Source organism: Ammodytes marinus (genome assembly GCF_949987685.1).
Source record: "Ammodytes marinus genome assembly, chromosome: 19".
NCBI lineage: Eukaryota > Metazoa > Chordata > Actinopteri > Uranoscopiformes > Ammodytidae > Ammodytes > Ammodytes marinus.
In genome coordinates, this window is record NC_137223.1 from 9,606,588 (window position 1) to 9,624,552 (window position 17,965).

General features: G+C 39.2%; 1 protein-coding gene across 3 annotated transcripts; it reads left to right on the forward strand.

Moving 5' to 3' along the window:
* The first annotated feature begins 1,211 nt into the window (after positions 1-1,211).
* mia3 (MIA SH3 domain ER export factor 3) lies at positions 1,212-17,961 on the forward strand. Of its 3 annotated transcripts, none has more exons than XM_080048149.1 (28): positions 1,212-1,370; positions 2,424-2,557; positions 2,646-2,732; positions 2,898-5,757; positions 6,848-7,177; positions 7,671-7,798; positions 10,724-10,855; positions 11,118-11,139; positions 11,240-11,328; positions 11,441-11,518; positions 11,643-11,753; positions 11,838-11,909; positions 11,997-12,101; positions 12,196-12,318; positions 12,416-12,503; positions 12,601-12,653; positions 12,754-12,844; positions 13,020-13,158; positions 13,345-13,507; positions 13,598-13,633; positions 13,730-13,797; positions 14,153-14,238; positions 14,503-14,616; positions 15,206-15,268; positions 15,355-15,401; positions 15,526-15,594; positions 16,077-16,446; positions 16,988-17,961. In XM_080048149.1, the coding sequence occupies exons 1-28, from the start codon at positions 1,250-1,252 to the stop codon at positions 17,233-17,235; spliced, it is 6,027 nt and encodes a 2,008-aa protein (XP_079904275.1). In that variant the 5' UTR covers positions 1,212-1,249; the 3' UTR covers positions 17,236-17,961. The 3 variants fall into 3 exon arrangements, with proteins under 3 accessions (XP_079904275.1, XP_079904276.1, XP_079904277.1); XM_080048150.1 differs by having other exon boundaries at positions 12,416-12,464; XM_080048151.1 differs by lacking the exon at positions 15,526-15,594.
* Positions 17,962-17,965: the final 4 nt, after the last annotated feature.

Genomic DNA, 17,965 nt, shown 5'->3' on the forward strand with positions numbered 1-17,965 from the left:
TCAAAGACACTTTTTTAATTTATGGGAAACCAAAGGCAGTTGGGATATGTATATCCCTTGTAGCTTATCTTGTGTTATTCAGTGTATTTCAGGGTGCTACATTTTTGTCAATATTATAAAGGGTGCTACATATTAGTAAAGACTATTATATTAATATAATCTTTACTAATATGTAGCACCCTTTTATTGGCATCAGCATTTATTCTATTATACCTTACTTTTGTAGAGGCAGCAGGTTAATTATTTTATTTTCTATATTATGCTATGTAATGTAATTGTTTTTGCAGCAAGCCCATTCACCACTCTTCTAGAAACCTATTTGTTAACAGCTCCCTATTATTCTATTTTCTATTTTTCTGGCTACAAAGATAACCTATAGACCTATTTTTTGAAATTACAATAAAATGCTCCATTTAAAATCCGCTCTGGCTAGATCTAAACTATATTTGTTTAAATGACCTTACAATGCACCAGTTAAAATACTTCAAATTAGTGTTGATAAGGAAGACTTGTTTCTCAATCTCTTAAATCTTTTTGATCATAATGTAGTTGCTCTTGGGTGGATGGTAGATTAATTCAGAATCCAAATTAGGCTGATTTATTTATTTATTAAAACTCTGTGAGTTATTGTTTCCCTACAGAATAGTGGAATAAGATATATTTCTTTACTGACTTTTGTATTGTAGGCTATTACAAAAGTGTAATTGTCATATTTTTTCTATAGCCTATTTTGGGTTATGTTTTGTGTTTGGTTTTCTAATTAATTTATTTATTTATTTAACTTTCTTTTTAATTTCACTTTTATTCAATTGTCTTTTTCTTGGCTAAACGATATACCTATTTGTTTATAGACTCTATTGGAGCGAGCATTACGTTACATTAAAATGCATCAGTCAAAATTCTCCAAGCGAATATTGAAACGTAGGAAGGCCCGTTTTCCAATCTTTGGAATCTTCTAGACTCCCTTGGTATGGGTGATGGATTCTTTCAGAATAAACTTCACGTCCTAAATGATGAGGCTGATTTCTTCTTGCGCAGTTTTTATCTTGGCATCTCTGCTTGCTCTCATCTGAGCCCGTTTTCTCCCTGCACTCACATGAAGTTGCCTGATCCCAAACATTTTATATCCTGTGAAAGTGTATCCGTGCCGACACCCTGCCGGATCTCATCTGCTGACGTGTCGGCTACTTGTGCCCAGTGCTCGCGCTCCAAGCGACGGGGATCGAGCCAGTCAAAAAAAACTGCCAGCATGGCAGCCAAACACTTTTACCGACAGGGCTTTTTATTACTTTTATTTAATTTTATTTGTACTGCAGCCTTAGAGAAAAGGTTCTCGGACTTTAAAAGATGCGCCGACGAGGAGTGCAGCAGTAAGTTTGCTGTCTTGTTGTGACTATTACCATCAGGGACTTTGGAGGATGATGCATCTTCCCACATCCCTACCACAGCAGCTAGCCATAAACTGCGCCTTATCTCCAGACCTGTTGCCAGTCGATATGTGCGACCTGGATAACCTTGTTTCGATGATGTATAACCTTGTGCTGCTCAATGAAAACAGTTAACATGTTAGCATAAGTCAATATTAGCTTGGGGAGGTTATCCCATGGGTTATCCCGGTTGCCTGGCACCTCCGGCCTGCCTCAGTGGGTGTATGGTGGTGGCTAATGTTAGCAGCTAGTTAGCCACCGGCCGGCTAATGTTTTTATTGTAAACATTAACCTACAAAGTTAAAATCTCGCATGATTTGTTGTCTAGCAGCATTAGTTTTAGTTGTCACCTCTCACCTTGTTGCTAATGCTACCAAACGCATACTAACGTTGCTATAAAGCTCAACCAGAAAAGAGAACACTCCTTTTAAATGTAACCTTAGCGTCAGTGTATCTGGTGGATAATTCAAATTAATATAGCCTACATATTATCCATTCAGTCTATGTATTTAACCCAAGTTTATATTCAAGTTTGCATTGCCAAACGGGTAAAGCCTCAGGGGAGCCTGGCAGATGTTGCTGTTTTTGTTGTTGTTGTTGTTGTTTTTGTTAAGAAGGTGATAAGAAATATTTATACTTACCACATTCATCAGTGAAAGCCTCAAACCATGGGATTTTGTGTCTTAATCCCTGCAGTGGCGTGTCATGAATACAATGCAGAGACTTAACCCTTTACTTTGTTGGACATCTTCTGTAGTTACACCAGTTTCATTCTGGTTTGTGTTACATGACATGTTTATGAAAACGACACTATTATAGAGCTGAAACAATTAGTGGATTGATGAAAAATTACACAGCAAGTTGAACCCGCAAGAGCGTGTGCGTGTGTGTGTGTGTGTGTGTGTGTGTGTGTGCATCTGGAAAAAGTTGCTGCCAGGTGTACAGTTTGCATTCTGAAAATATACATTAATAATGCTTTTTATTTTGCTTCAACAGTGCTTCTTGTTCGGGGAAAGGCTCTGAAAGATTTCACGGGACCCGACTGCAGGTTCCTGCCTGTTAAGGCGTCAGAAACTATCTATGTTTACTACAAATTGTCAGGAAGAAGGGACGACCTGTGGGCTGGAAGTGTAAGTATACTATGGTTATTATTTAATCAGTACTGGATAACATCTATTTTTGTCCATCAACACGTTCTCCTCTTGCATTTGTTAATAGGTTGGAAGTCACTTTGGCTATTTCCCAAAGGACCTTATGGCAGTCAACCACAAGTATACTGACAAAGAAGTTGAAGTTCCAGCAGAGGTATGAAAATGTTTTGCTGACTGAATTAATTATTCAGACAGTTCAGAATGCTATTTAAAATACAATGGAGCTTTCAAATATCAACTTATAAATTCCCCTGCCATTCCCATGTTATTTGTTTTTAAATAATTTAAACTTTTTTTGTGTTTTTTTTTTCTTTTTCAGGAAACAGATTTTGTCTGTTTTGACACTGGACTTGATAAGTTTAATACTTATGATGTAGATCTGCTGTTAGGCTCTTCACTGGAGGAGAATGATAATGAAAATAAGGTATCATCCGACCAACTAGACGTGTCAGAAACGGAAACACAGACATCAGCAGATGAGGAAACTGACGGTGAAATCCCAGATGATCAAAGTGCCTCCATACCTGAACTTGACGTGGCAACTGATGCTACTGAAAGGGCTTCAGAACACAGGGAAGAAGGGAGTAAAACCAAAGATACATCGAGTTCTGAAGGAAGACAAATCCCCAAATTAAAAACTACCTTTGGAACAACTTTTGATGCTGTCACTTCCAACGATGAAATCACCAAGAATGTTACCCCATATGATGAGGAGGAGGAGGAGGAAGGCGAAGTTATAGAGCATCTTCCCGAAGATGACGAGGATGTGGAGGAAGGAACTCCATTACTTTCTTTCTCCGAGCAAAACGTAAATACTCCAACATCTGATTCCCTTAAAACATCTGAAGGAGTACACATCCCTAAGTTAAAAACTACCTTTGGATCTACTTTTGATGCCGTCACTTCCAACGATGAAATCACCGAGAGTGTTACCCCATATGATTCTGATGATGAGGAGGAAGGCGAAGTTATGGAGCATCACCCCGAAGATGACGAGGATGTGGAGGAAGGAACTCCATTACTTTCTTTCTCTGAGCAAAACATGAATGCTCCATCATCTGATTCCCTTAAAACTTCTGAAGGAGTACAAATCCCCAAGTTAAAAACTACCTTTGGAACAACCTTTGATGCTGTTACTTCAGACGATGAAATCACCAAGAAAGTTACCCCATATGTAGAGGAGGAAGGCGAAGATGAGGAGTATATTCACGAAGATGACAGTGATGTTGAAGTAGGGACTCCTTTGCTGTCTTTTTCTGAACAAAACGTTAATAGTCCATCATCTGATTCTCCCAAAACTGAAGAAGAATTGGTGACCAAAGAGGATTTTGCTTCAGAAAACCAACCTCGAGTCACGATTTCTGAAGGAAGACAAATCCCTGATTTAAAAACTACCTTTGGAACAACTTTTGATGCTGTTACCACTAATGAAGAAATAACCAAGAAAGTTACCCCATATGAAGAGGAGGAAAGCGAAGATGTGGAAAATCTTCCCGAAGATGACAGTGATGTGGTAGTAGGAACTCCTTTACTGTCTTTTGCGCAACCAACCATGAATATCCCGTCATCTGATTCTCCCAAAACTTCTGAAGGAAGACAAATCCCCAAGTTAAAAACTACCTTTGGAATGACCTTTGATGCTGTTACCACTAACGAAGAAATCACCAAAAAAGTTACCCCATATGAAGAGGTGGAAAGCGAAGATGTGGAGCATCCTTTTGAAGATGATGTTGATGTTAAAGCAGGAACTCCATTGTTGTCTTTTGCTAAACAAACCATTAACATGCCATCATCTGATTCCCTCAAAACTTCTGAAGGAAGACAAATCCCCAAGTTAAAAACTACCTTTGGTACAACATTTGATGCTGTCACGTCCAATGAAGAAATCACCAAGAAAGTTACCCCATATGATGAGGAGGAAAGTGAAGGTGTGGAGCATCCTCCCGAAGATGACACTGCTGTGAAAGAAGAAACTCCTTTGCTGTCTTTCTCTGAAAAAAACGCCAACAGTCCTACAAATGACGATAAACCAGAGAGTGTAGAGGAGAAAAACATATGGACGTCATTTGGAGATGCTGTTTTTTCAGCGATCACTGGGGTTGAGAAAACATCACAAGATGTGAGTTCAGATGAAGATGAAGAGGACGAAGAAGAAGCTGCTCCAAAAACCCCACTGAGTTTTGATCAAATAAAGAAAGCTTTAGAAGAGCAAAGGTCAGTAGAATCGGAGAACATGGATCCTATTGATTCCAGCTCTACACAAACTGATATTAAAGAAACTGACAGTGACTCTGAGAGACTCTCTTCTGATGACGAGGATGATGATGAGGGAGATGTAGAAGAGGTAGGACCTGAGGACACCTGGGAGGAAAAATTAGAACCAACTGAGGAGCCGATACACCATCAAACAGAAGAAAGTAAAACATCAGTGGATCTGGAATCGGAAGTAACATCTTCTGATAATGATGATGATGAAAAGACGGCAGATGACAGTCTACATAATCAGATACATGACCATGAAAGTACAGATTTAGAGAGTAATAAAAGTAAACCAGAAATACTTCTGGAAGAGGCCGAGAATCATGAGGAACTTCTTTCAAAGGAGTGGGAAGATGAGAATACAAAGACAGCGGTGATGAAAGAAGAATTACTTGAAGATGAAAATGCACTTTCTGTCTCTGAATTGGACAACAAAGACTCTGACGAACCCCTGGCCGAAACAGCTGCACCCGCTGTGTCGACTCCAGAGCCAGAATACAGCGATAGCGTGTTGAGACTGACTTTGCTTCGAGATCACTTCTCAGAGGAGGAAATGGAGCGGATCCAAAAGCTTCTGGGCCTCAAGAATCTCTTCAAGGTGGAGGCCATGTTCTCTGACTTGGACACAGAATTGCAGGTTACCCGTCTGTCACACACAGGCACTACGCAAGACATGGAAAATGCACTTGAGGGCATCTTGGAAGCCTCTGAGAACACTATATTGGACGAGGTGGAAAAGATGCTGGACAGCCGAGACACAAAACCCAATTATGACCAAAATGTGGACACAAGTAAATTGGATGAGGAGACTGAAATACTAGATGACTTCCAGGAGCTTGCATTCAGCCTACGACAGAAATATTCAACAGCCAGTGACAGCACGCCCTTGGCAACAGAACAAGGTTCAGATATAGGCCAAGGTAGGTTTTTTATTTTCTTTATTTTATAAATCTAACCTGAGTATCTGGTATGGATATAGGTTTTAGGATTGACTCCTCTTAGATTGGTATAGTCTTACCACTGCATACTTTTTCCTTTCACTACTTACTGTATATGGGACATTTCACTGACCTTTCACTGTATTGAATCAGCTCTAGTTTCTCAGATAAAATGCATGAAGAATTTGATAACGTGGCACAGCAGATATGCAGTCCTGAATTGTCCCTTCCAGGCATTGTTTAGACGAGTATCTTATTTCCAGATCCAGTTTTTGACTTCATTTAGTTAAAAGGGATTGCAGCTCTCGCTTAACACGTAAGAATGGGTCTCAAGTGACCATTTGTGATAGAATTTCACTTCCCTTCCAACGGTCAATAGCGGCCAGTGCTAAAAAAGGGATAAAAAGTTTTTTGCTTGGCCATAAAGCTAGAGAAGAGGATATTACCTCATCTTGTAAATCTGGAAATCTTGTCCTTATTATTTGGCATAACCCATTAAACTGTACTGAACTTCCATGTATATTCAGGCTCTGTGTAAACTGCAAAGTTGTGATTTCTGAGTTTGATAGCTAATATTTAGATGAGCTAACACCACTGTATCCACCTGCTTTACAGAATATGAATTTTAGTACAGTACCTTGAACAGGGCCTAACGTAAACAATGAACAACCACGTTTGTCCTTTGTCTTTGCATTACAGATGTCATGTAGTGTACAGCCAAAATACAGTTTTAAATAAGTTAGCTCTGTTTGATGAATGTATCAGCCTTAACTCTGGGGGGCTACATTGACTTACTATGTAAATACCATGTTTTTGACAAATCTATAGACCACACCTGATATCATAAGAACAAATATGTTTCATTAACCCATTAAGGCCTTATGCAACATATGCTTGTTTCTACCTTTATGACCTGATGAAACTTTTGAGTGTTTTTACTTTTTATGGGTTAAAACCGAGTGGTTAGAAAAAACTTGCATAGAAAAACTGCAATCTCCTTCATTGAATACAAAATGTTCTTCAAGACATACCTGTAATCACTACTTAATTTTTTTCAATTTTTTCATTCTAGATAAACATGAATTAAATACAACAGATGAAATGCCCCCCATTGTCGAAAAAGGCATGGTTGACATTGTCCCTGAGACTGAGGGCAATGACCGACACACGGTGACGGATAACAAGGAAATGCCAACAGAGACTAAAGAAGAGCTAATAGTTTTGGATGAGGTGCACAGTGGACCAGATATCAGTGTGAAGGAGGACGGCGGGCACTTCAATAAAAACAAATACAATCAGCCAGGCTTCAGTGGATCAGAAGAGATGCCGAGGGTCCCTCAAGCCACCCTGGAAAATCCCTTAGACAGGGGCCTTGGTGTTGAGGTTGAGCAGTCGCCCTCAGGTTAGTAATCTAAACAACATAATGAGTAGTCTTGGTTTTCTGTTTAATAAATATGTCATTTGTTTAAATGAATGTTTCTCTTGCATGCAACTTTTTATTAAACCTAAAAAACAAGATGTTCTCAAGTGGCTTCAATTAATGAGGTGTTGGAGATTTTAAGATTTTTTGGATTTTAATTTTTTAATTTGACAATAATATTTTTTAAATCCTCACTACTTTGACATAATCAGAAAAAAACTCTCCTTTGAGCGCTCTAGCTACAATAAATGGATACAAAATGTAGCACACAATTAGGTTTTAAGGTTCTTTCTTGGCATCAGCAGATCGGTCCACTATGTTAAGCTTCCCCATTACCTGGTTTTAGGAGAATAGTTTAATAGTCAAAGGATACTTTTAACTATTCCTACAGAATGATAATAATACAAACTGTAATGGGAATTTTTTTTTGTCTAACACAAATGATCAACTAACAGTTACATTTTGTTCCCATCAGGATCTTTGGAGTCCATAGAACAAGTCTCTAAAATTCAAGAAGAAGTGGGATTATTCTCAACCGGAGTTGTTTACATGGGCTGCATACTTTCAATGATCAAGACTAAAATTGCAGAGTGGACCATTATGGTAAGTCTTAAGAATTATAAGCGGCTTTATAGTGTCATCAAATTAATTGTTTTTGTTAGGTTTGGAGGAGAATACTTATTTTTTCTTTATTAAATTTATTTTTTCTGTGACTTGAACAATCCCTTTAACCAGGACTGAACATTTGCTCCTTTGCCACAAAGTAACAATATGATTTTTTTTTAAACGGAATAATAACTTCAAAGACTATTTGTGTAATAAGTACTTGGCCTACCACACGTGCATGCCGTTGCTTGAACATTTTCAATATTGAAATAATATTGCAACAGCCTCCTCGAAGGTTTTCATGTAATATTAGTTGTTTTATCATGTAATTAATGGTATGATGAAATTATCTGATTAGGTCTAATAATTACTATTTTACAAATATTTTATTGTAAATATAAACGAGTAAAGAAGTTGTTTATGTAACAAGTATATGTAAACAAAAAACAACCACTATTAATTCAACAAAATATGCACTACAAGTCTCTTCTGCAACAGGCAGCATTGGATGTCTATTTGAAGCATTTCAGCAATAGTTTATCTAGCACACAGATCAATTTCAGTATGTGTTGTCTTCTTGTTGTATTGCAGGTGGCACTTAACCTAGTGACCACTATGCATGATTTGTTATGGGGAAAAGGTATATTAATCCCGTTCTAACAAAACTACAAAACCAACATAGATTACAATTCATGTTGAATGTGAATCAATTCTTGGACTGAGATGTTCTCTAATTTTTTAGACATTTTAAATTGTATTCAAATTGGTCTTAAAACAGTATAATAAAAGATGCTTACATTACACTTTTTTAAACCATACACCAGTCTATGGTTGAAACCTGCAGAAAACCTGCCCTGCGTTCCAATCCCCATACTTCCCTACTATTTAGTATGCCAGAAAAAGATTTAGGATGTCCCAATGCATGCACGTCAATTGTAGTATGCAGAAAATACATATATGCCCCACTAACTGAAATAGCATTTTGGAGTATTTGTCATTATTCTTGACATTTCTTGACATATTGAAAAAAAAACTTCTTTATCTGATTTTTTTTTTCTCTCCTGTGGCCCTAAAACTCTTCTGTACTTTAGTATGTAGTGTAGTAAAAAGAAAAAGTATGCGATTTGGAACGCAGGGAATATTTCCGATTTTCCATGAACGTCTCAGCGCCCTCCCCCTGCCTTGTTGACTGTCGCGGGCTAAAGTTCAACACAGCCGGTGCTGAGCTGGCTACTACTACTAGCACCACAAGCGGCCCTTATTTTGGCATTGAAAGGCAGATCATTTTCATTCAGACACAGTCATAGCCACAATTTATCCGACCTGTCAAACTAATTTAACTCGTTATACGCTTTTTTTTGGCCGTGTTTGACCAAACAGCATTTGCTAACATGTCCAACTTATCGGTTGTGTTTTTTTGATTGTGAATGAGATTCGACGACTCATCTTTAATGTCCGCTTATTGATGTTGCCAAGTCCTGCTCAGCACCTGTCTCAGATATCTACCACTGGCAGGGTTTGTGCAACGACGTGTGTTTCTTTTTCAGACTCTTATTGAGCTGAACTATACCGTTTAATTTGAGAATAGCTAACGTGCTAGCAAGGTACTAGCTGTCAAACTAGCATTATCGGCTAGTTCCGCTTGTCTTTTATCAAGACTGACATGGAGACTGATACTTTACAACGACCTGTCATGGAGCCCGAGCATGTTTACTTGTTTTTTCTGAAGGAGCTGCAACACGTAAGTGAAACATTGAGTGCAGTCCGACTCCTGTGTAGTATTTGTTGTGCTATCATGGTCTGCTGACGTGTTAATGAGCATATGGCTGGTGCACACTGACTTTAACACGTTAACTACTCCTGATATCACTTGAGTCGCCTGTTAAATGACAGAATATCCAACTTCCATAGGGGACTTAAATATCATATTTTCTGTGCTGATTATAGTTTGAATGGCTTGCAGCATAGTATGATTACAGTCCTATCTTTGTGCAATGCTATATTGAAAAAACATATTGGATATTTTTAAAATGCAGAGTAAAGGGGAGCATGAATACAGCATGTTAATCTTCCCGGGCACAATGTCATGGGTTGTTTTATTTGTAATCTCTTCATTTCAGTAGAGCCACAGAGTTTGTGCTTGTTCCTGTCTGAATTGCCTCATACTCGGTATAAAGGTTACTTCGTGGTTGGCGTAATATGCAGTCCTTCGTGGTATGACTGGATGTTAAATGAAGTTGTAGAATTGTGGTAAATTCCGACTAGTGATACCATTCTTAAATTCTGTCTAGTTTTGGCAGCAAGCAGACAAAGTATGATGAGTGATTTAACAGAAAAATAATCTGCCGAAACACTTGTATAATGCTCTCAATAATAACTTAAAATAATTCCTCATTGATGTGCATGTTGCATTCAGGAACTATTCTGTCTGTTGAGTGGTTCAGTGGCAGGAGACTTGTGAAAGAGTAGATTAGTTTAGCAATCAACAGAATTTAACCGGCATGGTTGTGGCGTAAAGACAATGCTTGGTGCAGTTCTACTGTCAAAAAGCTAAATGGTGTAACTCATCTCTCTTGGTCATAAGATTTGGGTAAGAATACGCAGGATCTCAGTCTAGGGTTACGTGAGTAAATATTGGAAGTAGCTGTGAGGCTAAACTGACTGTAATAGGCTTGTCTGGAGTATCTCACTTTACTTGCCTTCTGCGCTGTCTCTATTTTTAGTTCTGTCATAATATTATTCACTTTTTAATCAATGTCAGAAGCGTAACAACAGTATTTCCCATCTAATGAATTGCACACATTGAGTCATGGATTTGTTTTCTAGAATTGTGTGTTACTGTTTTTATTTATTTATTATGGATTATTTGTGATGGTGCTCTGATCGTTCTTTAACATTGTGGTTGTGTTTGTGTGCCATCAGGTGATTTCTCTGCTACCAGAGGAGTGGAAGCCGGGGGAAACCTTGTTTGGCTGTCCATGGCAAGCTGTCATCGTCACTGCTTTGATTGGAGTTATGACCTTTACCCTTTTCTTTTGGAGGACCGTGTTGGCAGTAAGTGTTGTTGCATTGCTGCTCTCATCTCTGCTCAAATGATGTGTTATCATGATGTACAAAGTAAACAACAAATACTAAAGAATAAGCTTGGATTGAATTAGGTTTTGCCTATGAACACACTGCATTGAAGTTGCAGAAAATGTATCTGGGTCGCTGTTGATACATTATTCCTGTCATGATAAAGCTACATTACTACATGTGTGCTGTGACAATCATTTCAAACTCATCTTTACCCTTTTGCTTTTCTAACCATTTTTAGGTAAAAAAGAGAGAATACCTAGGTAAGTAATTACGTAAGCTTTCAATTATGTTAAAACGTGCCTAAGTATAAAATGTAGTTGACCAAAATTTACCTTTTTTGTTGCACCTTTGTGGACACAGTGGATGATAAAAAGCTGACAGAGCAAATGCAGGCTCTCAAAAAAGAGAAGAATGATGCTCTCACAAAAATGTCTGAACTCCAGAAACAGGTGAGCTACAAAAAAAATCTAAATATCTTTGAGCTACTAGTTGCAAAAGCAGAAATCTTTAATATCTGGTACTTTTCTTATATATATTTTTTATCCACTTTTTCCTCCCAAGACTGAACAACTAAAAGATCATCAAAAAGAGTCAAATAAAAGTGTTAGTTCTACAATGAAACGGATGCAAGTACTGGAGGTAAGCCCTCAGGTTTCTTGTGTGCCTGTAAACTGCTTGTGGATCTAGAGTGTCATGTGGACAAGTAAAATGGCGCACTGACCTTTTCTACGGACTGTGAGTTAAGTGCCTCATCTTTTTGCAGAGTACGGTTCTGGAGGCAGAAACACGGAATGAGAAGATTGTTGCGGAAAAGGACAAATACGCCAAACTACTCAAAGATGAGAGGGCAAACTCTCAGCAACATGAAGCCAGGGTAAATTGTTGGACATGTATTTCTTTCCTGGTATAACTCAAACTGCGGTTTAAGATTCCTGACGGTTAATGGTGTCTTTCACAGATTGCGAAACTGGAGAAGTCAAACGAGAAGCTACAGCTCAGCAGGAAAAAGATTCAGGAAGCTTTCGCTAAGGTACATGACTTTGAGTAATCTTCTACATATCACAAGAAGACATGAAACTTGTGAATTCAGCTAATGTAATGCATTTGTTTGCCACAGACCGCTGTTCTCCTGGACGAGGCTAAGATTCGTGAAGATGCCCGAAATGTTCAGCACAAATGTCTGGAAAAAGATCATGGCACATTAAAAGAAGAAAATAAATCGGTAAGACTATATGTACACTTGTTTGAATGTCTGTATGCTATTCACACAGGTGAATAGCATACAGACAAATACAACATTTATTTATTTTTTACAGCTAAAGGCTAATATAAAGGGCTGGGAGTCCAAACACAAGGAGCTGAATGAGCAGATAAAGGTCTATCAAAAGTCCCAGAAAGAGCTCGAGGACTCGGTGGTGCTCAAGGATCACAACGTGGAGGTCAGTATTTGTATAAACTCCCGTTCATGTTTATTAGCTGTACGCATTAGTCCTTAAATAAATGTCTTAACTTCCCTTTCAAAATGTCTCCTGGCAGGTGCTCTCTGAACTCTTGGCGGACCTCGACGCTTGCGATTCACAAAAAGGTGAAAGCAAAGTTTTAGCCAATGGGGAAATAGCAGCTGGTTAGTCTTAAAGTATTAAAATTATATTTGTTGTGAAATTAAATATTCTCTGCTTCGTATACAAAGTGGTTAATTTACTATTTTGTTTATTTTTCAGACAAGAAAACAGCCATAAAGAACAGGATCAAACAGATGATGGATGTTTCTCGAGTAAGAAAATCTGATTTAAAGCTTGCCTTAGGAAAACAAATGTTGAACGTGTTCATGCTCCTGTACTAATGTATTTATTTTGCTTAAAATGTCTTTCCAGGTCCATACCACTCTCACTGTGGTCGAAGAAGAGCGCGATCGCTTCATGACTAAACTACTGAATGAAGAAAAGGCTAGGAAGTCGATGGAAGGTACGTTGGTCACGTCAACTACGTGCACACGTGCAGGTAGCAGATCGTGAGGAGATATTCACTGATTTTAACGAAAGCATTTGTTGACAACATGTATTTACCAGAATACAAGTTACTTTTGAATATGCCTTTATTTCCTCCTCTGTCTAAACTCACCACTGTACTTTGAAAACAGAACAACACCAGGAGCTTGAGCACGCGATTGCAACCCTCAAACGCGATAAGAGCCACGTTGAAACCCAGTTCACAATCCTCCAGCAGAAAAATGAAATCATGGTTGAAATGTATCAGCAGAAGGAGAACGCTTTGCAGCAGTAAGTGAAGCCATGGATGAGAATAACACTTTATAGGCTGCACTGAAGCAAAACTGCTCTCTGCACAAAGATGAATTTGAATAAGCAACTAAAAATCCAGTCAGATTCCTCCCGAAAAGAAGCATGTGTCTTTTGAAGCTTGTGTTGCTGTTGTTTGATGAAGGATGTTTGTGTGTGTTTTCACAGGAGATTAACGAAGGAGGAGTTAGAGCGACGCAGCAAAGAGAGTATGCTCTCTGAGGTGGGAGGGAAAGCCCTGGAGGCCGAGGAACAGGTCAAAGTCTTAAGGCAACGCATTAATGAAATGGAGGACCAGATGAAAAAGACTGAGGTGGTCTACAAAGATCAGGTTAGAAGCCTTTTTAAAATGAGACGGTACAGAAATATCTTAATTAGGCCTGAACCCTGACTGAATGTCTGTGTTGCTTCCTTCTTTTAGATAAAAGAACAGGAAAACAAAACCCACTCAAACTGGGTATGTTGCACAATATGTCCACATGTTCTAAATTGATTTGAAATACTTTGATGTTCATAATAAGCTGAGGAACTAATTATTTCATCATGTTTCCAGGTGACTGCTCGTAACGCAGAGCGAGCTCTCAATCAAGAGAAGCTTGAAACGTCAAAGCTGCGGGAAAAGTAAGTTGTGGCAGAGTTGGTAATATAAATTGTTAGTACTTTGGTTTTTCTGTTAGTTAAGCTGAACTATCTGAATTTTAATTTCTTGTGGCAAGAATAGAACAGACAATTATTTGGCAACTATTCAAAAAACGTTGTTTTTAAGCAAAAACACAGAACATTCACTGATTACAGGTCTTCAAATGTGAAGATTTGCTCATTTTCTCTGTAAATATCTGTGTAAATTACATTACAGACACTTGATGTCTGGAAACGTTTTTCAGCAGATTAATCAATAATGGTTAACCTATGCATATCACTTATTTGAAATGAATCAAATCTTTGTTTGTTTGTTTGTTTGTGTGTGTGTGAACAGACTGGTTGTACTGACCTCCCAGCTCAATGAGCGCCGTGCTCCTCTCTTCAGACCGAACTCTGGACAGCCTACAGGCCCTCGCCAAGGTAAACATGCCACATACCACCGTGATGGTTCTCAACTTACAGAGCTTTGACAAGAGGATGCTGCTCTCTACTAAATTTGATTGTTTCTTGTATTTAGTTTGTTTTGCTAGATGAGACATTCAAATTGTGTCCCGTTTGTTGTGATTTAATTTTCATTTCAATGTCTCATACAGCCTGGACCGAGGACCTGGTTCTCGCATGGATTGTAGTGTATTGTCTGCCCTTTTTTCCCCCTAAAGTAAATGCATGGTTTGATCATAACAGGTGATTCATATGGGCCCTCTCCTGTGAGTGGGGGTGCACCATCGCCTCCAATAATGATAGAGGGTCCCAGACGCCCTCCTTCTGCCCCAGTGGGCCGAAGAATTGACCCGTATGGTGAGTCCTAGTGGATTACTTCACCTTCTTTGACCCTCAACCCGCGTTGGACACCGTCACTCCGCTACAACCTTGTTTCCTTAAATCTTTCTCTTTTCACATTTCTGACATAATTGTTCTTTTCAGCTTCCACCTTTTTTGAGTTCTTCCTTTTCATTTCTCCCTAGTGTTTATCACATCCTGCATCTCCTGGTTCAACTATCTCCAACTGCTTTTCCTGCACTTGTTTAGTTGCTTTCAATTTTCTTTTTGCTTTTGCAGTTGAAATGTGCCTCACTGTTTGTTCTTTAAAGGCCCTAAAAACACATTTTCTCAATTGGCTTCCAACTGTGAATCTAAACAGTCCTAATGAAAAATATTTTTTAACTCTTATTTAACTCTCAATAAGTTACCATTTCCAAATATTTTTTATTGTTGTCTATTTAGTTATGAATTGAAGAGGTTTTCAGGGGCTTTAAATTCATCCACCATGCTTCATTCCTCTGACAGTTGTCCTGTTCTTTTTTTCCTCAAATTCTTCATTTTCTTCCCTGAAGAAGTGCTATAGGGATTTAATTCTTCATCGCTCCTGTTTTGTTTTTCCCTTTAGGTCCACGACCTCCATCAGACCCACATGGTCGTTACGCTGACAGCAAACACATCCCTTCCATGGGTATGTCTTCTGCAGTCTCTGCTTCAAATAATTCACCCTATGATTTTATCCTTTCTCCCAACACTGTGCTGTTTCTCCTCTTCCAGACATGATGGGCCCCCGCAGCTCCTCACCATCCAACATGGATGGATCTGTAAGTCATTTTTTAAAGTCATATCAACCCCATTTTTCTGTACAATACATTCCCCCCCTTCCATCTGAAGACTTTGAGCTCCTACCTACATGTCAGTTGTGTATGTCCTTGCTCTGAAAAACAGACAAAAGAAGTAGAACCACAAATAAATGAGGAGGCACAGGCTGAGGCCTCTACAGACAGTCCAGAGCCAGTGAGTATAGAGGCTGTGTGCAGGCCAGGTGTATGGAAGCTGTCCTGGCTCTCTCTTCCCTAAAGCTGGATTTGGATTTTGGGAAAAGATTCAATGCATTTTGCTTCACTGTGGGGCTGCCTTAACCTTTTTGGGCTGCGTGTGTGGTTTCACCCCGTTCTCACTGCACTGAAAGAAGCCGAGATGATTCTAATCAAGTCTAATCCTTTGAGTCTGTAGCAAAAAATTGTGTGTTGCAAGTATGTGTGTGTCAGAGGTTGAGTGTTTCTGAAAGTGTTTTTTCATCCAAATCATGGTGTGTGATTACTGGTCATGTGATTGAGCCCTGGCTAAATGCACTTTTTGTTCTGGATTAAATTGTGTGGTTTGTGGATTTCCTGACTGCATGACTAAAAATTATAATCCGCCTCTACAACCTCCCAACTGAAGACGCAGACGCATACAACTCTTTTTAATTAACTGCCTTCACCTGTCTTTTTCAGGGCCCCGGATCCTTCCTAGCGTCTCCCATCAGGGACTCCCCAGGCCCCATGGTCCCAGGCCCTGGACACCATGACCAGTTCCTCCCTCCTGGACCCCACGGCCGCCTGCCACCCCCTGGACCGTACAGACCACGACCGGGCCTCTACCACCACGGTCCCCCAGGTCCAAATGTACCTCCTCTTCACGGGCCTCCCCTACCAGCCAACGGACATCCAGGAATGCCCATGCCTGGACCAATGGGAGGAGAGTTTGGACCCCGACCCAACGGACACGCGTACCTCCCCAGGCCAGGCCCGGGACAGGGTCCACTACCCCCACACTTCCGTCCCCCTCCGCCTCACCACTTTGGACCCATGCCTCCGCCACATGGTACATTCAGGCCTTTGATTATTAGACAGTGCTAACAGGAATGTGTTGTTTTTGAAGATAAGTCATTTAGTGAGTAAAATGACTGAATGTCAGTTGAACAGCGATATAAATCTAACATTTGCTAAATGAACTAGTGAGTGTAGCAGCAAAACCCCTGAATGTATAACATTGGGCACAGAAGAGTTTTAAGGATTTACATTCTTAAAACAATAAGTCTGTTTCAAATATCTTCCCGTTACAGCTGGCTCAACCTTTTTGCGCAGTACTTGAGTGAGTTTGTAATATTGTTTGAGATTGTAATCCTCAAACCACTTCACTCACTGAAGTGGGTTCAGTCATTTGTAAAAGCTGAAAAAGTGGAAGAATGCCCAAGCTATCGTTGTGCGTGCATAAATGTGTGTATATCCTGAAAGCAGTACAAACCACAGGTACATGAAAAGTCTATGTAGTGATTCATATTAAACCAGCACTATCTACGAGTACACTTCCTCACCCCATGTCATCATTAAGAATTCCCTTTTTTTAAATTGTTCTTTTTTAGGTATCCGTGGACCGATGGGACCACGTCCACCTTTCCCTCCTGACATGCGCTTCCCCGGGCCACGTGAACACAGCAGCCTGCCTCCAGGCGTCCCTCCCCATCCAGCACATCCAGGTGAAGCATACGGCCAGCCTCCACTCAATGCCCTCCACAACTCATCAGGACCTTACACCGGCCCCCAACAGGACGCGCATGTCAAGCAGGAGGCTCCTCAGGACTCAACGAGGCCATCCACGGTCAAGCCTTAAATACGCCACAAGCTTCAACAAAAAATGACTTGAACTCACCACAAACATGTCACATTAACCCAGATCCAGTCCAAACATAGGTCATAATTATTTTCATAAAATGCAATGATGTTAATTAGAAGAAAAAAAACATGGTCCTTAAATTAAAGCATCATCAGTAATTATGTGTCTGAAATTGGTGTGAGTTGAAAGGGTTGCCACTTTTCTAAACAGCTTATTGTGCAATAATATGCCAGAGGTTTTACATTTGTTGATCTTTAAAAAAAAATATATATATATACATAGAGCAATGATTTTTAAGGGGCAATTTTTTTTTTAAATGTCATTTCCTGTGGAAATTTTAAAAAAAGGTGAAAAGGAGGGAGATTTAGCTTTTAGCATTTCAGGAATACTATAATTTACCCAAAGCTGTTGATTTAGAACCCACTGTAAAGCAAATGTGTAAATTGATGGCCAGATGTATAACTTATTTTACTATGTTGGTAGAACTTTTAATAATAAAGAATGTAAAAAGCTGTCTCTTATGTTATCAACTGATTACCATGGATTTATTTAACAGACTATATGCTTTTCAACATGTCTGTTCAATCCATTTATTTGAGCTATCTTCTGTAAATTGTACTTCGGGACTTCAATTTAACAAACACATGAAACATTGAACATGACTTGTGGTGCTCAAAGCATTTAAAATATTACATTACCCAAAAGCAATATTCAAAGAAGTGTTACT

Bases quoted from the DNA above. Each gene is read 5' to 3' on its own strand.
- mia3 (XM_080048149.1), top strand. From the start codon at position 1,250: ATGGCAGCCAAACACTTTTACCGACAGGGCTTTTTATTACTTTTATTT. The intron at 5,758-6,847 runs GTAGGTTTTTTA...TTTTCATTCTAG, and splicing joins AGGTTCAGATATAGGCCAAG to ATAAACATGAATTAAATACA. The intron at 12,102-12,195 runs GTAAGACTATAT...TATTTTTTACAG, and splicing joins TAAAAGAAGAAAATAAATCG to CTAAAGGCTAATATAAAGGG.